Here is a 25,231-nt window from a genome sequence, read left to right on the forward strand (position 1 = left end):
TGTGAGGATGCACTTCCTCATGTCAGTCTAACTGTGGTTAATGTTTGTCAGTGTGATTTTCTTCTCATTTTAAGAGCAACATCACAGGGACGGTAACTGTGTTATTATTATTTTTATGCTTTGATATCAAGTGCCATGATGCATTTACTAAATAACCACAATTAATAGCTTTTTCTATCATTTTTGAATTATTCTTCAAGCAAAGCCTTTCACACAGTAATGGTTAAAAAAAAACCAGCTGAAGCATGATCTTGATGTTAAACTGACTCTCACTAACAAGAACTTAATTTAGTTCAACCTCAACCACTGACACCATGTTCTTACACATCGGTGCAAGACAAACACTCATGTACAGTACTGTACAACAAGGGCATTTTCACTCCATAATTGATTGTTTAACTCTAAATAATGCAGACTAATAAGATGCCATTCCACCTACTATCCTCTCTTGACTGAAGTATTTAATATTTTAACTGATAGCACTGACTGTAAATGTGTCCTAGAGTTTCTGAAACTGCTGCTATTTTAATACCCTACAAACAATACACTCTGACTTCCCAAATAATGGCCATCGTCCTCTGCTTAATGTCCTCTGCTTAATTTTGTTCTGCCTTGCTGATTTCATTGTTTTTATTTATTATGCATTACATTGCTCTGTTTCCATTTCCTTTCATAACTGAATCTTGTCCTATTTTCTTTATGTTGTGAGATGCTGGTGAGCTGATTATTCTCCACATCCACCAGACAGCCTGTTGTTCATCACTCAACCCATTATCCTGATACAACAGTCAAATTTGATCTATTTCTCAATAAAATTTTACTTGAAACTACATCAAACATATAACGTTTGTGTGAAACAAAACTGCGATAGTTGTAAAAGTGATCATGTTGTTTGCAAAATATGAAGCTTTTTCTTCTTTTTTTTAACCACAGTGTGAACGAGGTTTCGCTTCATTACTTGTATTTATGACTCAGTTAGAGGTGGGTGTAACTTCACTGCTATTGGCTAAAGTACATTAGCCATACATCATCAAACACAGTCATTATGATGGTTTTCAAGAAGGGACAAAGACTGCAGCTTGGCTCAGACCTGTTTTACAGACCACAGAGGAAATGTCTGTTTTAAAGTCTTTGAAACAGAAGCAGGTCATGTTAAAATAAACCATTCACTGAGGCTACAATGCACTCCTGCTGTGCTGCTCCTTTTATGTGTCAGTTATGGCTGCCTAATGTTTTACACTCTTACAGATCCATTACCTGTACAATATCATACTGTAAAAATACTAATGAGTCAATGTGCATTTACAACCTTACTCAAATAAGTGTTTGTCTATTTTATGTCATTGTGCAGTAAAAGAGTCCATGTCAGTGTTTTACTATTATATATGACGTTTTTGCGTTAATTTTACTGCTGTACATGAGTAAGGTTCAGCTCGTCTGAACTACATTATTTACAGTTGCTAATATAACTCACAACAATATATCATATTCTATAAGAACATCAAATTTTGTAATGTTATATCGTGTAAGAACTACGTACATGTAAAAATTAAACTTTTCATGCTCTCAGATGTGACATTGTGTATTTTCCAGCAAATCTAAGAGGGTTTTTAAAGAGTAGGTTTAACTTGAGGTAAATATACACATAAACTAAATTGTAATCCTTCAGTTTGTCACAACTTCCTTTTAACATATTTTGAGAGAAGTGGTTTTCATTTGACTGGAAGGAAATGAAAAATTGTGATTTAAGTAGCTAAAGCTGGAAATAGGAGTAGAAATATAGGCCAGTAAATGGAAATAAGTACAGCAGTTGTGTAAAAGCACTTAAATTCCTCCATTAGTATTAATTTCTTGCATATCACGCTGTCTTTTATCGAGGTCCATTTGAGTGAATAAAAACACATTGAAATTTGCATAGATCTTTATTTTAGTAGAATCTATAATTGACATCAATTAAATAAAAAGGAGAAAACAAGAGCAAAAAAACCTTTAAATTACAGAAAATTACACTGCACCATTCATATAGTACAAAAATAGGCCTTATTTTAGAGTTATGTCCCAAGTAAGATAGTCATTCTTGTACAATATTCATAGGTCACAAATCTGTAAGGTACTGTGTGCAGCCACAGGCCAGGACCCTCACTCAGAGGCAGGAGGAGGACAACAGAGTCTTCTGAGGCTGCTCCAAGAACCGACCCCCCACCCCCAACAAAGTGTTTTGCTTTATACTTAAATGAGCATGTGCACACACGGACGCACACAGATCTGATTCAGCCCTTAAGTTAATGGAGATGGGATACATTCTACCTCCTCCACAGCTGCTGAACATACAGGGTGTCTGCAGATCTTCACAAAGGCAGAAATGACTGAATGATGAACAGAAGTGAAGGAATCAATGAGAACCTGAAAACAACATGTCTTAACACTAGACAGACAGCATTAAAATGATTGTCTTTGGTTATGCCAAAGATATTGCTCCTATTAACTCCACTGACTTTGTACTGATCACTTCACACTACATCCTAAGGCAGGACTGCAGCAACATCGAGCCCCATGTGAATTAACAGCTCAACCGTGTGAAGAAAGGCTCCCATCAAACCCATTAGAAACCTTTTCTTTAAAATTCAGCGGAGAAAATGAGCAAATGACAGATTTTTTTTTCTCCCCTCTGCTTTCGACATTACACTTTACTGCTTGTGAAGTGGCTGCTTTATAATTACCAAGCAAGAGCTCTCTGGCACAATTATAGAACCTCTCCTTTTTTTTAGTGTGTGTTTCCATTACGTCCACTCACTGAAGGGATTCCGCCAACGCTGTCTGCATTCGTGATTTTCTCTTAGTTGAACACTTGAATGCACAGAGCTTGTAGTTTATAAGTTTCTGACTTTTTGCGCTTAAGAGAATGCAACATCAAGCTGCGATGAATAAATCATTTTGTGTGTGTGTGTGTGTACACTCGGGGGGCACTGAACTTGTCAGAACACCCCCAGTATTTTGCACTTTAGGAGAAACCTCATTCTTTCTGGAAGAGACATAATTGGTGGTGTTCCAGAGGGAAGATGCATAATGCAGACCAGGCTCAGCCTCAATTAGTCAAAACTAATTGCAAAAAACTGATCAAAGTCCCGCATATCGTTGTTAAAAAGTAAACTGCAAGCATCCAGAATTTAAGAAAATAATTTATGGAAGCAATTTGGGGCTGCGTAAGCCCACTTATCTGTTGTTTACACACTTCACACCAAGCTGGGATGTCAAATAAGATTTTGCGGCACAACTTTGAGGCTGCACTTACTAGAGTTTTAAATTAGAATTGCCCTTAAACAGAGGCTAATCAAAGCCTAAATGGCAGTGGGCACTAATGTACATCACACAAAGCCCTGCAGCACACACTCCTCCTCCTGCAGCTGCATTTAGCTTTGTTCCCGTTGAGGCCATTTCTCTAAATCCACATTCTAAGGGTGGTTTCCAATCCAGTTTAGTGCTTCCTGGCTGAAACTGCCATGATAAGCCAAATGTGCTACACCTGCACCAGCCATCTGAGATGAATTAAGCTTCCTGGCTCAGTGCTGTTTGAAAGCATACACACCTCTCTTCTATATCCTTGTGAAAGGCCTTTTGGAAGGTATTGGTTCTCTGCAGCTTTACTTTTCTTTAATCCTTTTGCTTTTCTGAGTAATTAGATGACCTCTGAACATGCTTCTGCAATTTCAGTCTCATTTGCCCCTGCATATTTTTGAATAATACCCTCTAAAAAGCTTTCCACCACAAGTGGTTACATTAAAATCAATTTTGTTTGTGTGCTTCCGCATTTCCACACCCTCAACAAAGAAAAGAAACTAGTTGATTGTCAGTGAGAGAAACTTAAAGAGGTCTCAGATAAAGCCTCCTGGATGGGAACTGAGTGAGACATGTGAGAAAAACAATTTAAAGTGGGCAATGTTGATTTAAGCGCAAGCCAACACAATCTGTAAACAACCAATTCTAGTTCCAGTAACACTCTTTAAAGACAGGTTTTGTTTGTCTCAAGGCAACAAAGTTAAAAGGGGGGGGCAGAATTTAAGGAGTAGCAGCAATTTAGTGTGAGAATTGCAATTTGTTGTATCACTTTTTAAACATTTCACTTCTACTTTAAAACTCTCCAGGTGACCTTTTATACCTCTGGCCATTTATTGAGTTTGCCCTCTTATCATTGAAGAGCTGCATATGAAACCTTGCTGAATGATATGAGAGGTAGATAAAAGGATGAGCAGCTGCAGTTTTGTATGCACGTCATCACCATGACAACCTCTCACAGCAAGCTCCACTATTTCTTCTAGCGGAGATGAAAAAAAAAAAATATTTCAGCAAAGAAGAAAAGATCAGTGGATAGGGCTACATCGGATTAAAATCATGTGATGCACATTTGTTGGTGATAACCAGCCCTGGAGAAAAATCGCTTTAAAACAATCTTCCCTAAAGGTATGATCAAAATTTCTGTGAATAAATAGTTGCTCCAGTATCATTCAGAATATAATTAATTGGTGAGAACTCTGAAGAGATAATCTGAAATTCAGATTAGATGAAGACTCGAGGGTGAGACGCTGATGAGTGTGGAGTCTCAGTGCAGGAATTTCTAAACAATATTGAAGACTTGAAGAAAAGAAGAGAGGCCCGAGATGAAGAAGGGAGGAAAATCTTAGCTTCACCAGGTGGATAAACATTTCCCTACATCAAGGAATAAGTGAAGTTTGACGCATACGCCTCATGATACATTGCATGTGTAAGGTGTGAGTGTGAGGCTAATGTGCTCTGACACAGGGAAAGCCTTTATATCTGTTCTGTCAAAAATCTCACACACAGTTAATTCACCCTGCCTGCTGTTGGAGAAGCTCTAGTGCTCAACCCTCACATATTGTTCCGACTCCCATCAGCACTTCAGCTGCTTCCTTCAGCCCCGGGTTGTGAGCATATCAAACACAGAAACGAAAACATCTCTACAAAGGGCTGTACCTAAGGCTTGATTGAATAACCTGTGCATGTTTTCTATATCGCATTGTCTGTGATATTATGTGACATCAGAAAGATACCGAATTTAAAGGTTCAATTTCTAGAATAAGTTCAGTCCATCCTAAATCCCAAAGGGGTTACAGATGCATTGTTAGCTGTGTGACTCACAGTGTGTTCTGCCAGAACTGAGAGAAATCTTTCCAGACTGTGTGTACAATGGAAGAACTAGATCCCCCATCACACCTAGAACAATGCAGATTAAAAAGTGACTGCATTTTGTTTCAGGCAAACAGAATTAATGTCTCACAACACAAACAGAGATGACAGAAAGCTCTCAGATGGTCTGTTTTGTTTCTCTGACTGGTGACTTGTCATTATAAGCCATTAAGTCTTATTTGTCAATATGTATATTTGCACATATTTCAAATGTACTTGAAAAATGCAAATCACTACAGATAAATGTTTTCCTAAAGATGGATTACGGATGCTGACTTTTACTAAATGACACTTCAGCAAGAATCAATGTTTCTAAATCAGATTTCATGCCTTGTTCTATCATTTTTAGCTGTCACTTCGTAAGTTAAGAACTAGATGTGACCGGTTTTAGCTTGTCTACGATGGACCCTACACTGTTCATTAGATTTACATGCTCACATACACACATGCATCTGGACACACGCACACATCTACACCCATTCAGCAATCTCATTTGGCTACTGCACTGAGACTGATGGAAAAAGCAGACGAGAAGAAAGCAAACAATAATCATTTGTTTACTGTAACAAAAAGTAGGTGGAGCCGGAGGGGAAAATGGACTCTGCTCAGACAGACACTGTTAGTGATCGAGGGCATGAGGGGGGAGAGGGCCAGTTTAATAGAAATGCACCCAAGTGTGAAGAGAGTGAGCCCGGGCACATCCTGAGCTCTGAGAGACAGCGGCTTCACATCAGGTCTCCCAGAGCAGAGTGGGAAGATGAGATCCTGAAGCAGGACTCGGATGAAGCCCAGTGAGACAGAGATAGAACAAAAAGGGATGAGAGATAAAACCAGGAAAGACTGTGAGAAGATAGTACCACAGCCCCGAATTATCAGACAAATGGGGTGAGAGGATTTTAAAAGCAGGAGATAAAGAGGAAACGAGGAGGAGGGATTAAAGAGCACTTTGTGTTTTGATAAAGGCAGTCCTCTCATTTTGGACGTCAAACTCTTCGTTTTCTGAGTCTGAATTCACGCCTTCATCCCCCCACACCGTTGGGATACCACGGTATGAGACTACCCTATTCCCCCCAAGGCTGAAGCCGCCACCAAGGCCACCGCCAGCCTCCAGGGAAGGCAGCTTAATGAGAGCGCCTGAGCGCAGCTGCAGCAGCAGGAAGATGCCAGCGAAGGTGGCGATGATAGCCATGCAGCTGAGCACGGCAATGGTGATGGGCAGCCGGGAGCTGAGCTCGAGCTGCGATTCTCGGGTCCCCTGGCCCACCATGAAGCTGCCAGGGGACTCTCGCATTATCTGGTTGAGGTGGAGGCAGGTGCCAGGGATGGAATCCAGGTAGCTATGAGGAGGGCAGGACATGCAGGCATCAGAGCTGAGGCTGCTGCAGGTAACGCAGGGCTCAGGGCAGGGCAGGCAGGCCGGGACGGAGGCTGGCTGTATGAAGTTTCCCACTGTGTAGTTAAGAGGCTGGGAGCCCACAGAGTAGCCTGCTGGACATTCTTTCACACAGCTCTGTTCAAAGAGGTAGTAGCCAGCGTTGCACTCTGAAAGACAAAGCACCGAAAGTGAAATTAACAGAGAAAACCATTTAGTGCTTCATATGAGTCAAACTACGAGTAGACGGAGAAACAGGATTCTAGACCAGACAGTCCAGGCTTAAAGACAAAAAAAACCTCTTCATCTCATACTGTGACAGACACGTCTTCATTATTCATCCATGGGATTAGGGCTGAACAATTATTTGAATTAATTGAATATTACTGAACAATTAATTGAATATTAATGGAACATTCAAGTGTAATATCCAATCACACAAGCTGCAGCTGTTTTTGCAAAAAAAATTACAAAAAACTGAGGCATAACGCATCAAATATGAATGAGGCATTGTGGTGCTAGACATCCAGACCTACAATTCCAACTGTCCTGACATAAGGAAACACACTTGTTTTATACAGATCCAAGCAAAAAAATAAAAAACAAAAAAAAAAAATCACAGCATTTCTTCATGTGGGGTAAATGAAATGCAACTATTCTCACTACCACTGTTTATCCTGACACTGTATTCATAACTGCTGTCAAACTAACAGTAATAGGATTGTTGTTCTCAATCTTAAAACTGTCTCCAGGTCACCATTTTTCCTTTTGTGCCAACTAAAAAATGATGACGAAAAGCTTTGCAATTTATATGCTGAGTGCAGCATGTTTAAGTCAACAGACCCATTTCCATATACAGCAGTCCAGATGTACGCCATTGCTTAACATGGTAATTAACAGACTGCTGGTGCTGGAGGTAACAGAGCAGAAAACAGGAGACAGAGCAAACAGAAGAAGCAAAACAGAATTTCCTGCAGGGTCTTGTCATCTCGTTGGAAACAGTGCAAACTATTCTATTAAGCTACGAGTTGGTGAGCACAGAGTATACATGATAATCAGTGTATGAAATGACAAATGTACAATGACAAATTCAGTTCAATGCGTTTGATTCTCTTAGTAAGTTTCCTCTGCAGCCTGTAGGGGTCAGGCTGCCACTGTGTCACACATTGTAGATGGACTTCACAGAGTTGGTGTGAAGTATTATTGTCAGACCTTGCCTATAGCAGTGTTTGGATTAGACAGGAGATAGCACTAAAGACACCATTAACTTTAAATAAGATTATTAAAAAAAAGAGACCTGGAGTAAAATTTTATTCAAACAAATTTAGATCTTTATTTAAATGGATTCTGCTGAGGACGCTATTCTTAAGGAGTACTTTGAGTGAGAAAACTTTGAGATACTTAAATGGTTAGCTTTGGGAAACACAAGACAAAAGATGCAGCTGAGCACATTCACATGACACAATGTGAGCCCCCCCTGCTGCTGCTTGCACAATAACATAAACCAGAGCCATAAGGTGGGAGTCTTACCAATGCATATCTGTCTCAGGTCCAAAGTCTTACAGCTGCCGTTGCTAGGCTGAGACTTTTCAGAGGAGGTGGACGATGTAGAGCCAGTGCCATACAACACCAAAATGAACTGGGTCAGAGTGCCTGAATTGAGAGATGGACATAAAAAAGAGAATAAAAACTGAAATGAAATTGCAAAAAGCATCTGCCAAAAACAGTGAAGAACTGGCACTCCTTTGGATAGATTTCTTAAATGCATCCATATAGTTGACACTGGGATTTCATCATTAAGTGACAGAAAAAGACTCCTTTAAATGAGCAGCAATTGAAAGACAGCATGATTTCACTCTGTGCCTATTAAGAGTATTATAAAGTGCACATCTCTCAGGAATCATTCAAGTATAGGGGCTTGTGAGAGGTTCCGCTTAAAGTAAATTACTCCTCACGGAGGAAGAAGGACTGAGACACTGATCCAGCTATTTTTTTTTTTTTGCGTGGTTTTCTTGGCTTCTGAGTAGTCGTGGGTAATCTTGTTACACTTGGACGAAATTACAAACCCCCTTCATGAAATCAAACAAAACCCTTTAGCTTTTGCAAGGAAATGACCAGTACAGTGTTCATAGCAGGATTGCTCCCAAAAGAACTGAAATGGAATCTGAATGAAGTTACTGGTGTGTTGAATTAAATCAAGCCAAAGAATGATAACGACAAAGCTCAAATTATTAGCACTAAATATTAAAAACACATTACTAGTCAAACATGTGACCTTTCAGACTCACAAACACAGCTGCCTCTTACTGTGGCTTCTAACTAGGTTGGCACGTGTCTCTTGAGGGATCTTAGCCCATTCCTCCTCCGCAAATTGTTCCGGCTCATCCAAATGAAAATGGTTTTTGAGCATGGACCTTAAGAGATAAATTCTCTTTAGCACTGAGACTTGAGAGCTGTGAATGGGCCACTCCAGCACCTTGGTTTTACTGTCCTTCAAAATGTTTTAAACCAGTGTCGATGTATGCCTCAGGTTGTTGCTGTCCCAATGGCAACCTTGAAGAAACGACTTATTTAGAATGTAGAGTGGTGTGTGATGCTTCACAATGAAGTATTTGAGAGCCACTAGACTTGTCCATTCTGTAGAGTTCAGTGCTGACTGAGTCACTGAAGTCCAGTGGTCATCAGATGTAGTTTGAGAGCTCAAAATTTCAATTTTCAATGTTTCATCTGTGGGCTGATAATTCTGACAACCCTAGTTTTCACACTCTTTGGCTATATGGCATGTTGAAGTTTTCTGTAATTTAAAAAGGTATGAAATACAGACCTTTATACTGATGACTGTTCTAGCCTGTAATTTTTGTGTATTACACCCAAATTGGAGAAACTCTCTTTAGGGGATAATAATTTCGACCTTATATGCCTAAATGATCATGAGGATGATACAGTGGTAACTCTGAAGACTAAACTACTTCCTTAACCACTTTATTGTGCTGTAACACAACTCACAGCTGCAGAGCTAGACAGTGTGAGTTTCAAATCTCCTTTACAGATAACAAAGGCACAGACACTTAAATGCAAAAACCTGCTGATGTCTAATCTCCTGGCACTGGCTCCTTTATCCTGGTGCTGACCTCTAAACTAAACACCTGAACGCAAACATTTATGTAAAGGTTGTCCTAGTGGATGACTGGTTAAGATGCATACCATGTGTTTCATGTTGTACCACTCTCCTTCAAGCTTCCCATTGGTATTTCCACTGTCACCACATCCAGTATTTATACTGTGACACATTATTGCACAGAAATCTATGAGACTATGAAAATTAATATATTGTTTTTTACAGATTATATATGATATGCACACACTCTACATTTTAATCTAATTTTAGTATTTTAACTTAGTTTCAGTATTTAACTTATTTATTATTCCAAAGTTGTAACTGTTGTTAGTTTGGATCCTGGGGAAATGCTCTTTCATTTTGACTGTCGTGTTGTATGTACAGTAATATGACAATAAACTTGATTTGACTGATTGATTTGATAATGTACTAAAGCTGAGAACACACTGCCATGGGGGCATATCATATGATGCATATCTAGTGTGAAACAGGAATTGCTGTTGCACTGCATCATATAAACATGAAGACTACACAGACTGCACAGAGTTGAAGACTGTAGTTGTGTATTTTTGATTAACAACCTGAAAAATTAACAACCCGAGCACTGACTGCATCAAATCAACAAACACTGCCAAAGGCTACCAACAACTGTGGTGTTTTCTGACTGCACATGGGCTTGGCTTAAGGTAATACAGCTACATATCAAACTTGATATTTCTATTTTCTCTTCATCTATTGTTCTCCACATATGAAGAATAATGGAGCCAGGTTATACAAGCAGAGAGCGAGTGCATAAAAAATAGGTGGGGGCTGCAGGTTGGAAGTAGGACATTGGTGTTAAGTGTCTCATGGCAGTGCATCGACCGAGCCAGTGTGGGAGTTGTACACAAAAAATAAACAGGGGCAGGCACTTTGACATGTACCATTTAGCTGCAGCAAAGTTGGATCTTGATGAATTGCTTTTTTTTTATGTGTGCTACTGCCTGTTGTGCTTGTAAAAATGTAAAAAGGGCAAAATGACAACGATATGAATTATTAAATAATCAGTAATCATTCAGGTCATTTGTCAATGAAAACATTGATTGAATTTTAAAGAGAGATGCTTTACCATAGTCACTGGCACCAGCCACATTTTCTATCTCCAGAGTCCATGCGCCAGTTGGATTTTCATCCCAGGAGTGGGTGGTCATGAAAGCCCAGTCATTAAAACCCTCTGATGAGTAGTCATGTGGCCTGCAGCAAAACAACAAGCAGGAGTGTCATCAGTGTGTATTTACTAGTGTGTATGTTTGTGTATGTTTTGTTATGTGGTTGAACCTGGGGTGGAGCAGCGTGGAGCGTGTGCCAGCAGGACTAGTGAGGTGGATAGCCAGGTTTCCCCTCCGGTTGTAGGACAGCGTGAGGCGGGCCTGGACGTGCTCTAATGACGTCACGTAAGCGTCTGTGCCAAAGCAGGCGTCCACGGTCTTGTTGATCGATAAGTAGCTGCCAATGTTCCTGTCAAAACATGAGAAAAGATGTATGAGGAAGACGCATTAAGACAGTGGCGCATGTTGGGAACCAGCCGTGTATGAAGTCATTAATGGATATTTCTAAGCTGGGAATATTGCAGCACAGGCTCCAGATACATCTGAATGTGACAATTTGATGCTGGCCAGTCTGAAAGGCTGCGAAGGGTGAAGAGGTTTGTGGCCTTGAACAGGATTAGTGTCTCCCGACCTGGAGCACCCTTGTCCATGGAAGTAAAGCACCTACCTCTTTTTTAACTCCCCCTTTAAATCCGCTTAGGAGATTATACGCATCCACAACAATTCTGAGTAGGAGGAAGGTGTGGGGTTTTAGTGACACCGAGATGCCCAAAATATGGACAAGAATTGATATGATCACTAAACTAGCACACTGTTCAAAGCACGACGTCCAGGTTAATGGTGGTAAAAATTTCAAGATGCACGAAAAGAATAAATTAATTTGACCTTTGCAGCAACTACAGTCTGTGAGTTCAATTTACAAGCAACAAGTAACACCACAATCATGCAAAGTATATTATGATGTATATTGACACCGAGGAAACCTCACCAAATAAATTTGCATGTTTAAAGTTAAGGGTATGTGTGTAAGGGTGGAGGGAATGAAAATGTGCATGAATGGCTGCAGAAGCTGATTTATCATTGCCACTTAACCAGTGGAGCACAGACATCTATGTTTTAAACTGTTAGAGAAGGAGATGTATCATCTGTTTTATAAGAAATAGCAAATGAATGCACAAAGAAGACACAGGGAGATGTGATATTAACCTCCCTGTAAAATATAGAGACTATAGAGGGTTGGATAACAAAACAATCTCAAAACGGGACTGCGATAAAATATAAGCCGGTAATGATAATGTGCTTTGGACGTTTTCGATCTAATAGGTTACAACACAGAAGAAACAAACTGCCAGACCCATGAAGAGCCACATGCAGGTAGATTTTCCATTTAGTGAGTAAATCTCTGCAGGCTATTTTTCGTTTTGGCAGGTAAATGCTTGTAACAAAGCAGACATAGTTAAAACTCTACTGAGACTGTATTACATTTTGGTTTCATTTGCTAACACACTGCTTCTGTTTGCTGCCGTTTGCTTCAGGGTTTCACATACAGTCAGCACACCTCATAAACTCTAAAATCTCCATGGTTACATCAAAGGGCAAAACTTGTGGGTGCCAAAAGAAGAAATGTTGCATTCAAGCTCACCTAATAAATTCAGAAATCTATACTTGAATGGACACAAAGGTTGTCTAAAAGAAAAGAAAGCTGAAGAAAGAAAGAGGACATTTTTTTTTGTTTAAACCCACACTAATACGCATTTCGTAATACGAGGGCTGTTCAATAAGTTCATGGCCTCACCCAGAAATACTGGTTGTTATAATACAGGATGTTACATTCTTTCGTGATGGAATAGTGATGCTTGAACATCGATGGACCAAGTGCATTGCTGTAAATGGAGATTATGTTGAAAAATAAAATATAAATTATCAGTCTGTGTTGTTCTGTTCTGGGTGAGGCCATGAACTTATTGAACAGCCCTCGTACTACGTGTATGAAATGCTTACAAAAGCTGATAAATGAAACCTCTTTCTGCCACTGCCATTCATTGCCATGTCATTATCTTCTTATATTCTTCCAACTGCCAGCATTATCAAATTAAATACTGTGATAAATATTTATACTGGTCAAAATGGAAAAAAAAAATCTATTTTCTGCTCAGTCCTATGGTGTACTAAATAGGGAGAGCTGATTAGAAAAATAGTAAATATGACTGTTTTTAATCATCAACTTCCATCTACAGCTACACTAATACAAGAAATAATAGTAAATAATATGAGAAAACACAAATGAACATGTGCTTCACAGTCAGTGGCTCTTGGAGAAATTCCATGACTTGGGAAAGTCGTAAAAGGTCTCCGACATCCAAACAATAGAGCATGACATTCATCCTCTTTCCCTGACACATAAAATACCCAATAATACTATCCAACATGCTAGGGAAACAAATAGGTCCTTACTATTATTTTAAAATCTATATTTATTTATTTGCCTTATCAATCTTGGACATGCTGTCATATAACTGTTCAGTCTGTGTCGAGATGCCTTAGTTAGTTAATGTCTCTTTTATAGTTGTTCTTCTTTGTATAGAAAAGTGAAATATATTTTATTGCGGCATATGCCTGCCTTCACTCCATGTTTGAAAAGTCATACTAGAAAACATTACAACATGACTGAAGTGCTGCTGAGTTTTTTTTTTATTATTATTATTCTTTTATTCAGAGGTGGACAAGAGGGACCAGTGGAGACTGATGGGGAATGACATTCAACAAATGGCTGATAGCGCAGCGTTGGTGTCCTAGTAATCAACGTTTTGCTCGGTTACACAAATGCTTACAAGTGACAGCTGTTATATAACAACATCTTGTTTGACAGGAAAGTGTGTCATTCGTATGTAAATAAAGACCTACCTCCACTTGGAAACTATGAAAGTTTCACTGCAAACAGGGCAACAAGACACTTAAAACTGCATTTCTGTCACAGTAAATGGAAAAAAAAAACATCTAATGCTTACTGTGATCACAGTTTTTATGAGATGTAGTATATTTATGTAGATAACTGCAATTCCTGTCATATCACAGTTGCAACTCTTAAAGGGCCTCTTTGTACAACTATGATTCTGTTAGGTGTAATTACTAGCTGTATTTTGCAGTGAAAAAGACACTGAACCTTTACCTGCTCGCTTATTTCAAGTCACACAGGATAAGCGAGTCAGCTAAACACCTAAAATGTAAATTGAATAACCTGCCTGACTGCTGCTCCCAGACGCTCGAACCATCTGCTCTGAGCATCTCATAGCTGCAGTAAAAGAGAGAGAACCTCAAACCCAGGGAGAGAAGTGACAGGGACTGCATAATGAAGAGAAGATGTCAGACTGCGTTTAGACTGTCACACCAAGAAAGAAGAGAGGAGAAATATTGAGTTTTTAACAGAGAAGGGAGGACACAAATTGACAAATTATTATTTTGCCTTCTAATGTTTCCTCTCGAGCTGAATGCCTGCGTCAACACACACACAGCATCGGAGTATTTCAACAGGCACTGAGAGCCAAACTGAAGATGAAAGATGCAGACACAACACGTCACTGCAGTGAGGCAAGGCAGCTCAGTTATACCTTCAGTCTGTTAGAGACCACTTCAGTGTCTTTCTCATTATGGTTTACTGCATCTCAACAAGGCTTATCACATCACACTGCGTAATCAGACTGAGTTAATGTCAAACCTAAAATAATTTACAATATTTATTGCCTCCCCAATGCAGAATACTGATAGTATTTCTAATTTTAAAGGCCTTTGTAAATCCCTGCGTACTCTCTTCAAAACTAATCTGTTTTATTTAACAGCTGCTCAAGCAATGAAACAATTTTCAAAGTCGAAAGTCACAGTTTAAAAGTTATAGAGGGCAACTGTGATGATTCTGACCCACTATGAGTATAAACTATAGTTTTACTGCTCTCTGCACACAAAATGGAAAAAATTAGAGACTGCTGCAGGGCAGATAATAATGACAGTAAATCTTTAAAAAGGTTTTAAGATGAATTTAGTTCGCAGTTCTGTGTGTGTGTGTGTGTGTGTGTGTGTGTGTGTGTGTGTGTGTGTGTGTTCATTATACTAACCTGGGCTCACAGACCATGCTGATCACACATTTTCGCTGCGGCCCTACATTGGTCCATGTCTTTGCCAGTGCTACAATTGCACCGGCATCAAGGAGACCATATCCGTATGAATGGCTAACTGCACAAAGAATGACAGAACAGGGCATGTGAATATTTATCTGATGAGAACATTCACATATTGCATTAATTTTATAACTTTTATTCTCTATGCGTATCCTCACGAATCTCCATTCACATACAGGACAAAATCACAACCCTAAATGGTCTCTACAAACTGCAGAGGGCAGAAGAGAACTTGGAAAAAGTTACTGTACCTTTGCGTCCAACCCCATTGTTTCTCCAGTCGTTGGTGAGCAGGTGGGCAGGGTGAGAAGTTCGTACAACCAGATGTTGCATGTCCCTCCAGGTCAGATTTTTACTGGAGCACGTTTATTTGCAGGCACACACCAAGTCAAAAGAGAGTGAGAGACATACACACAAAGACAAGGACACACATGGTAAAACTGGCTTAAAAAATCAAGCTGAGGCACTCAAAAGATCAAACAAACACCTCACAATAAGCCCCATCGCCTGAACCTGCAGGTGGACAACTGTTTAAATACAGAATACAATGAAACACAAGTCACATACTCCCCGGAATTACAGTGAATCTTAAGTCAACATGTGTTCGAACTAAAGTGTTAAGTGACTATCCTGCCTGCCTAATGTATGTTGGAAAGAACCAGGCCCAAAAAAGGGTTACAGCAGTCACAGTCAGGGTTTTTTCTCTGATCTGGTACATACAGCCATAAACTTATGGCTTAAACTTTAAATCCATCATTCTTATTGTAGATTTTAGAAAATCAAACATTTTATTAAACGACATGAAATCTCTTCCTAATTGCAATCCTCTTCTATCACCTCACTCTGTTTGACTAATTACTCATTTCCAAACTGAACACTGTGATGTTCATGTTTGTCCCTCCATTAGCGCTGCATGGCTGGATAAAAATGATTAGTGCTCACATCAAATTGAGCTGTTTTTGTAAAAGCAAAGCCAAAATCTGCCACAGGGGTTAAAAAATAATTCCTAAACTTGGATAATCAACCAAAAGTGATGGATAAATGCGCAGCACTGGCAGTTAAAGTCTCATTTTTTGGAGGAATTTAAAATCAGGCTTTCAACAGTTTGTGCAAAACGACACATGCAAGAAACTGATAAAACTTAAGGGTTCATACAAACTATATTCTGTTGAATAATTACTCCACTGCCCTTGTATGAATTTGTCCCGTGCAATTTGCATTCTTAACACTTCCCTTTTATGAGTAATCACTTGAATTTAATCATCAAAAGACCAGAAAATATGCACAAGGAAATTCAAGAAAGAGGCTGACTGAAGCTTGGTGAGAGCAGTAGTGACAGGCACTTACTTGGCCTCAAGGGCAAGAGCGATGATCCCAGCAGCGAGTGGGGCTGAGGCAGAAGTGCCTGTGTGGGAGTCTGTGCATTTTGCTTTGAGGTCTGTAGTCACCTAAAGCATGAACAAAGTGGAAAATACTCTTTAGATATTCTTCTGTTAACCTGGCATGGAAACCGTTTTCTTCACACTGAATTTTCATTTGACATTGTCAGAACGCTAACTCAAACTGTTTGGAATACTTAATATTCTGTTCATTCAATTTGATAACTGTGGGCTGTCTTAACAGTGTTACAAATCCTCAACTTTCATGAGAACTACTATAGAGATTTCCAAAATACATTCACAGGATGTTGTGAACTCTTGCCACTTTAGTTCTATAACCCACCTCCTTTAAGTGAACAAACCCTCTGTTCTCCACCACTTCCTCTCTTGTTATCACATATGCATGTATTTGCTGGAGGCAGAATTTATCTCATGGTTAAAGAAGTAGGAAGCTATGAGCAAAAGTCCTCAGCATGACTCCCTGTTCCAGATGGAAAAATCTAAGCCAGAAAACGAATAACTTAAGTCTAACCCCTTCTCTACATCTACCAGAACCATATCTTAAAGCAGGGCTCATTATCGAGTCAAACTGTTCCTGTAGATCTCCTCAGTAAAACACAGCAGAGATGTAGTTGCAGTGGTTGGCTGCCAGGTGTGAATTTCTGCAGCTGCATGAATAAAAACTGAGGCACTTCTGGACAACAGATGGAAATGAGCTTTGTTGGCTAACTAGTTCTCATTTACAGTTGTTTCTGTTTCTACTGACTAAGGAGTGTTGTCCTTGTCGGATGAATAAATAAATGGACCAGTGTGACTCCAACCCATTTCTGGATGGAAAAAGGTTAAAACGGTGCCTTGCAGAAGGCCCCCAGTAGTTCAATGGATAGAACTTTGGCCTGTTTAGTGGAGGGAGATGAACCTAAAATAATAAAACATTGTACAAATGGTGACTTTCAAAGCTTATGGATCTTTCACAAAACTTAAATGAATAAGAACTGGACTTTGTGAGCTGACTTTATCACCAAGACAGTTCTGATATGCATTTATGAGCTTCTAATATCCCATACTTTACTGTAACTTCAATAAAAAATAAAAAAATTCTTGGCAGACATTAAGATATGTTATGGTTCATAACCCTGGTGGTCCCACCCTCTCTTCTCTATTCAGTCTCTTCATCCTCTGGTTCATGAGTGACAGTACAATTAAATGAGTACAGCACTGAAGCATTAAGGGACCAGCCACATGTCAGGGAGATGTCATAAGCTGTCCGTCCAGTTGGTTGGCTGCTGGACTGTATGGTGGAGAGAGAAACAATGTGTGTGTGTGTGTGTGTGTGTGTGTGTGTGTGTGTGTGTGTGTGTGTGTGTTGCATTTGTGACGGGAATGTTAAGTAGCAACAGATTGCCAGATGGGTTTGAGCTGTTCACCATAATTTTAATAGCCCAAGGCTGAATGGATGAAGACAAAGACAAGTGAAGAAAAGAAGGCAAGAATGAAGTCGAGCTGTAATGAAAAAAAGCCTGAAATCTGAATTAACCAATTGCTTCATGTGTAGATCCAACATATAATATGAATAGTATGTCTCACATGATGAATATTGACAGTATTATAGCAAAGACAGCAGCTGTGTGAAGCTGTACTTAAAATGAATCATCATCTTATCAATTTTTACTATTACTGTTATGTTGCAATTAATCCTGAGTCTGAACTTTATCTGGTGTACCATATTTCTCAGTAATCCATCCAGTAGTCGGTTCGCTGAGAGCCACATTGTGTTAACATCATGGTGGCACTAAAGGTAAAGTCAGGTATTAATGTTAAGTCAACAGGAGTGAGTTCTTTCAAATATCAATAGTGTTACTATTTGCTCAGGTATTATTGACTAAACCAAAGCACTGGGACACTGAATAAAGGCCAATACACATGTTATGGTATTAGCATTGTGTAAAGTATTATATCTCTTGTCATGATTGAGTTTACTAGTTTGTCAATAATATGAACAGGTCATTGGTGGAGGCATACATTCAATAAGGAACTACATTTGGACTAAAGCTACATTTATACAATTGCTTTTATTATATTATTGGATCAAACCATTTAGAAACTGAGACTGAAAAACAATGAAGAACACAGAATTTTTGGAGTTCTTGTAGTTTTTAATCATCCTGTGTGTATTTCACATTGGAAAATCCAAAACTGTAATGTAATTGTAATGATTTTTTAAAATTTATTTACTGCTGTTTGTAAGTGGACTATGTTTATTAATGTTTCTTGTCTTCTGTGTGCTCTTTATGTTTGTGTTATACATACATACATACAGACATAGTGTATGTTCAGTTATCGTTGTGTGTCTCCTTATTAAAATGCTTGCAGCGACACAAATTATGTTCTTTTGAGCTCATTAAAATCCCTGATGTAATGAACAATTGCCATTTTCTGATTTTTTTTTTTTTAATCAACAAAAACAACACTTTATAGCATGTCCTGTTAGTCTATGAGTCAGTTAATTGACAAATTTACTGCTGGAGCTCTTGCTAAACTTTATATTACTATGGAGCTCTTGCTAAACTTTATATTACTATGGAGAGTCAAAGTGTGACAAAGTGGAAGGCAAAAAAAGAGAAAAACAACTACTCACTATCTGTTTCTCATTGAGGTTCCCCGAGCTGTATGTGGTGGCGAGGGTGGATGAGCAGGCCTCGCTGTACCAGGGGACGTTACCGTTCTGGGTGGAGCTACTGATGGACAGTGTGTAGATGCTGTTGGTGTAGCCATCACAGTTACAGCTGTCCTTTTCCCTCCCTCCATTCCCAGAAGCCCATACAAAGATGGAGCCCAAGCCCCCACGGCCCTGGAGAATGCACAGAGGATACCGACAGACCCTTTTAATTCATGCCTTGGACCAACACTAGCCAGAAAGTATGAAAGAAACGAACAAAAATCTCATTCAATCTCAACAGGAATCCCAATTATAGGAGAGCAAATTCATTTCAGGGCTCATTTCAAAGAGGGCCCATTAAAACGCAGCATACATCACAGAGGCCAGGGTGGTCACCGTGTAAATTAAAAAGAACTAAATATCGTATGACAGGAATGACAACAGCTCATTGTAATAAATCATCGAACCTTTCAGACTTTGAAGTGCAATAATTTTCATCTAAGAGCTTCTCTATTGTATTGAGTGGCAGCGTCTCTCTGTATTGATCAAGTGCAGCTATGCACCACCCACACCGCCATCTGACAGTGTTGTCACTGTGGCAATTATCTTTGTAGTCAGAGTCAGCGCTACCAATCAGCTTTATGGCACATGCCTTGAATCTCTTCCCTCTATAACAGAAGTCAGGCAGATAGGAGTGTATGTGCCCAAGTGAGAGCTTGGGCTGTGATCCGCATCAATCTGCTGACTACCTGACACAGTCCCACTGTACTGTACTCACTGAAGAAAGGGCTGCTATCAAGAAACAAAACTAGTGCATAATGACATCCTTCCTGTGTGGTTTATAATCATGTTTGTTATGATGGTGACAGGCAAGTTTGCAAACACTCCCAAAACCTTCAATTTACAGATATACTATTTTACCGTGTTTTTGGATGATGTGATAAAAGATGACAACTTAAGAAGCAACTTTCAGCTAACACTGATATTACGACAAACTTTGTCGCACTTAATTTTTGTGCAGCTTCTATTCATTTTGTAAATTTTCCTGCCTGTTGGCTTTTAGAGGACAGTCCCGTCCATTCATAATTGTCAGGGTCAAAAACTGCTTTGTTCTTCCCGCTTGTGTCCTCTCATGCTTGAACAGTTCAATTACTGACTGCTGAAAGGAAGCCACACACAGGCAGTGAACAATTTCTGTCTCACACAAACACACATACACACACACCTCAGTAACTCCGTGCAGAAAGGCTTCTTTGGCGAGTTTGGCGGGCCCGTCGACAGTTTTGCCATCATCCTCTGGGCCCCAGCTGGCACTGTAGATGTCGATGTGCTGTGGATTCAGACTGAGAGATTGTGCCTCCACCATGTCAGTCACCTCACCGTCCAGCATGCGCACACCTATCACCACAGGCAAACATTAAGACACAAACAAGGAAATGAACAGGTGATTCATTTTTATGGGTAGCATGAATGAAGTATCCCACCAAGCCATCATAAAACTGAAGTGGTCCCATTTCATTATGATTCATCACAAAATCAGACAGTATTTTACAGCTAGGTCTTTAAAAAAAATTGCATCTCGTCTCCCAAGCTTAGCAAATAAAATCCACTACCAAGAAGTCTCTTAATAATCCTCTAACTCGAAGAAATCAACATAAAAATGGAACATTTGTGAAAAACCAGACCAGTACTTGTCAGAGTGGGACAAAATTATTTCATGATTTATTTGGGCTGGGAAAAAACCAAGAGTAAGATATAAGTTTTTGCAACCAGCTAAAGAGAGAAGGGGATTGGCCCTTCCATGCTTAGTGGATTATTACAGAGCTGCACAATTGAGACCATTGATTGGCTGGTGTAAGCCCAATTACAGATCTAGATGGAAAGAGATAGAGAGCTCAATGGGGAAGGGACTACCAATTAATACATTAATAAGAGACCCTTCATTAGGTAGTCGTCTGACAAACTCTGATAACCCATATATAACTAGCTCATTAAAGACATGGAAGGGACTAATTTAAAATACCAATTGGGGGGGGAGGGCTGAAATTTTAAAGTGGTTTGCCTATGACCTGGAATTCTTACCCAGCAAATATGACATGAGGTTCAAAGGTTGGACAGCAAATGGTCTTACAACGTACTCCACACTCCAAAAAAAAGTACAGTGTTGAGGTTCATGGACCTTAAGGACAACTATAATCTACAAAATCAGGAGCATTTTAGGTATTTACAAACGAGAGACTTTATTAGGAAAAAAAATGTCTAAGGATGACACAACAACTGGAGGCAACATCTTGGACATTTTCCAAAAAGCCTACAAAAACGGCACCTACCAAAAATAATTTCTAGACTATATCAAGCTCTCCAGAATATGAAGGGAGAACATTCTCTGGACATTAAAATGAGGTGGGAAGCAGAGGGTAATCTCATAATAATGATGGAAGAATGGGACAGAATTTGTCGACTGCGATGGTTGACAACAGGCTCCCCTTCCTGGAGGGAATACAGCTGGAAGAGCTTGACTTGAGTCTTTCTTACTCCAGCACAGAAGGCTAAGTACTCTGATCAGACTGATTGTTGGAGGTCCTGTGGAAGTACTATGGCAAACTGTTTTCATATCTTTTGGGACTGTCCCTCTGTGGATCCATTTTTAGAGAAGAGTCCATGGCCTCCTAGAGGCAGTTTTTAAATTTAAAATCTGTTTTGACTTTAAAGTTATGGCCCTCAATGATTTAGAAGAACTCAAGTGTGCAAAGAGAGATAAATATTTATTGAGACTTGTTAGTAGCAAGCAAGAAGGCCCTGACCAGAAAATGGCTGGAAAGAGACATACCTACTATAAATGACTGGACTGACGTTGCTTACAGTATATGCACATTATAGAGAAAATCACATTTAAACTGAGATGTAAAATTGATATCTACGGGACACATATCCTCAAACTTTATCGCAAAGAAGAAAATTAATATGGGTATATGAGCATATTGACGTACGTGTGGGCTAAATGTTAACTGAATGTTGGATTCTCCTCCTGCTGTTTGTTTTATTAGTTTGTGTTATGTTTTCTCAAAAACAACAAAAAGTAAATTAAAAAAGTGGAGTATTTTATGAAAAGTAACATTACATATGTCCTTGTTGAGAGAACAGACTCAAGGCAACACACACACACACACACAACCTGACTTTCAATTTCATCGAGCCTACACATCAAAGTCTGTTCTTCCATGAAGTGGCATTAAAACTGCTGTTCTTGTTGGTAAAGGATAAATTCCCTGGATTTTTGTCTTTTTTTTTAAATTATACATTATATCAGGATCTGCTTTGTGGTTAACAGGTTTCATCAGGTTTTATCACACACTGGGCAGTTGGGTCTTCTTAAAGCTGTCTAAATTTATTTGATAAAAGTGCATATAATGGCTAAAATGGAACATAATCCACAGCTGAGGGGTGATAAAGATACTCTAACACTTGAGCAAAAAGAACATCAGGAATTCATCAGTAAATTTATCATGATACAGACTTCAAGTGATGATGATAGTCATCTTATCTGCAGCTCAGTTCTTTAACAGTGCTGTTATTAGACTCTTAGGGAACAACAGGCTGCCGTAATGTTTGAATTTTTTATTATTTTTTTTCTCCAAACTGCCGCTCATTTTGCTTCTACATTTGTTTGGCAGATGTAGTTTCCTGTTTGTGAATCCCATGTGATAGGTTTTGCCAATGTAAATGAAATGACATCTCTATTGATTTGATTTGGAACTTGTGCCTTTCTGGAAAAAATGGAACTATATCAATTGAAATGAGGGTAAACTGCATCCTCAAGTGTAAGGCAGATTTCTCATCCTTATAATTCAGACAGAAAAATGAATAAAAGCATAAGTTTTCTGCCTCTACAAGTCTGAATGAATTTAATGCTACCAATTATAAATTGCTATTGATTTGGTCTTTTCTTATTTTAAGAGAACTGTACCACTCAGGCAGGCTAATAGTGGGCTTCAAGTCGTATTCAAAAAGTCCATTTGCATGATCATTGATGAAATACTATAAAAAGAGATGAAACACAAACATACTGAACAATGCAGCAGAGGTAGACACCGAGCAAGGTGCTTGTCCTAAGCAATTATTTCTGCTTCAGGTTCAGAAAGTATTATTACAACAGATATCTGTGCACGATTCCTCCACAGAGAGAACACTAAGAAATCAAAGACACCTTAAAAACAAACTAATTTCACTCTCGGGTCGTGTTCTTCATGCTGCTCTATACAGGTTAAAGTAACCCAGCCCTGGTGCTTTGAAGTCTTCCAAAAGCATCAAACAGACTGCGTGCTGCTAGTGTTTCCATGGCAGCCAGCACTTCTGTATGGCATGTGATGAAGTATCTCCAGTCAATGTCCAAATATCAGTCCAAAAAAACACCTGGGTGGTAGTATGTCAAGACTCTGATGTAGGGCACAGAGCTGTTTTACTGAAGAAGCTTGAGTTATACTGCGAGTCCCACACATCAGTTCTGTTGGCATACAGAAAATACAACAACAAACCAAAAACACTGATTCAGTGTGAAACTCTGAATCATCCCTTCTCCTCTTTATCCAGGACAAACTTAAAACAGAAGATCCATTCTAGCTAGTTTGTATTTGGAACTTCTATGCCAAACAAACACAATGGTGTTGTTCTAAATTTTGTTGAAGAAAGTTATGTCTTTATTCTTTCTCATCGACTCAGCCTTGAATGAGGATTAAATTAAGCGTGTAGGCTTTTCACTCAAAAGAGACACCTGCTCCACACACATGACCAGAAGCAGCCCACTTGTAATGTTAGTCAAGCTCAATGCCATGTGGTATACACTCACATGCCATCTGGGATGATTACAAAGACTAGAGTTATGGCACTCTGCTAATGGGGTTCAAAGTTGATGTGACGGCTGCAGGTAGAAGGGTAGGAAGTGATTGAGATGGGCTGAGAGGTAATGAAATAGTGCATGTACAGGAGCTCCTACTGCTTAAAGATCTACACATCAATATGGTACTGTACATCCTGGAGTCAGCAGAACCCAAGTTAGACTGAAAGGAAAGCCCATCCTCAGCACAGGACCAAGAAATGCACAGATCTACATCATCTATATTAATATTTATGAAGTGTCCACAATCGATTACCACTGAAATCAACAAATAATGAGCTATTTACATAACATTACATATTATAAAAAATTGCTGGAGAATAGGGACAGAAACTTCAAATTTTGCTTTTGTTTCAGATAAGAACAACACATCAGGATCCAAAATCCTATTGAGGACAAACAAATTAATATTTCATAATATTTCCCACTGTCGCTCACTCTGTGTCTTACCATAAATCAGGAGATGCTGTTTGTGTCTTTGGCATGAATGACAAATACTGACAAATGATACTGAACTTACATATCAATTTAATTAAGTTTTTCTCTTCATTTTTGTTTGTGAGATTTTCTAACAGGTTAGACTACAATAGACAGGAAACAGAGGCAGAGAGAGAGAATGATATGCATCAGAGGGCATCCAGACTAGATATGAAAATGAGGATGTTGTACCCTTAACCTCTAGGAATGTACCAATTATCAAATTCTGTTCTAATACTAATGTTTAAAATAACAACGTGGCCAATACAAATGTTTTTTTTTCCTTTCTTGTTCTCATTTTGTTGCCATTCATTTATTTTTTGTACCAGGGAACCAAAGAAATCTTCATTATAAGAATAAATTGCCTTATAGCTTTTCCAGAACAACTTGAGTCAAATTACGAAAACAACCTTCAATATAACCCAACAGATAAACATTGGCAGCTGCCATCAGTGAAATGTCACCTAATTGGCTGACAGTCAATGTCAGTCATCAAGGTTGATGTGTAGCTGTACTGCTCATATATCTGTGCATCTCTATTAACCACTGAACTACAGTCACCCCAATTTAATTACTGCCATTAGATGTAACTCAGATTCATTGCAGCAGTCAAATTGTTGGAGCTAAAACGACAAAGAAAAAAACTCCTATTCTTCAAATCTTTCATTTGAATACGTGTCCCATTTACTGAAAGCATTCATACAGAAGTGTAAACATGGAGCACAATAGGACATTTCATTATTACAGTTTTTTCAGACTCCATAGACATGATCAGAAATCTCACTCCTCTCTCTCCTTCTCATTCACTTCCCCCTCTCACCCCAAGCATAGAAGCAGTTGGTCATTTCTCCTTACACAAAAATGCTGATG

At 39.1% G+C, this 25,231-nt stretch overlaps 1 protein-coding gene across 3 annotated transcripts in view; it reads right to left on the reverse strand.

The window, feature by feature from the left end:
* Positions 1–1,903: 1,903 nt before the first annotated feature.
* The window catches only part of furina (furin (paired basic amino acid cleaving enzyme) a), a 103,603-nt gene continuing 80,275 nt past the window's right edge, over positions 1,904–25,231 (reverse strand). For all 3 annotated transcript variants that reach the window (XM_030161848.1, XM_030161859.1, XM_030161870.1), the window contains exons 8-16: positions 20,216–20,388; positions 18,970–19,182; positions 16,300–16,400; positions 15,204–15,307; positions 14,890–15,007; positions 11,010–11,189; positions 10,801–10,925; positions 8,105–8,227; positions 1,904–6,744 (exon numbers count right to left, since the gene is read on the reverse strand). In XM_030161848.1, the coding sequence (XP_030017708.1) occupies positions 6,137–6,744; positions 8,105–8,227; positions 10,801–10,925; positions 11,010–11,189; positions 14,890–15,007; positions 15,204–15,307; positions 16,300–16,400; positions 18,970–19,182; positions 20,216–20,388 (1,745 nt within the window). In that variant the 3' untranslated portion in view covers positions 1,904–6,136. The remainder of the gene's footprint in view (positions 6,745–8,104; positions 8,228–10,800; positions 10,926–11,009; positions 11,190–14,889; positions 15,008–15,203; positions 15,308–16,299; positions 16,401–18,969; positions 19,183–20,215; positions 20,389–25,231) is intronic.

Source organism: Sphaeramia orbicularis, chromosome 3 (assembly GCF_902148855.1).
Source record: "Sphaeramia orbicularis chromosome 3, fSphaOr1.1, whole genome shotgun sequence".
NCBI classification, from domain to species: Eukaryota; Metazoa; Chordata; class Actinopteri; order Kurtiformes; family Apogonidae; genus Sphaeramia; species Sphaeramia orbicularis.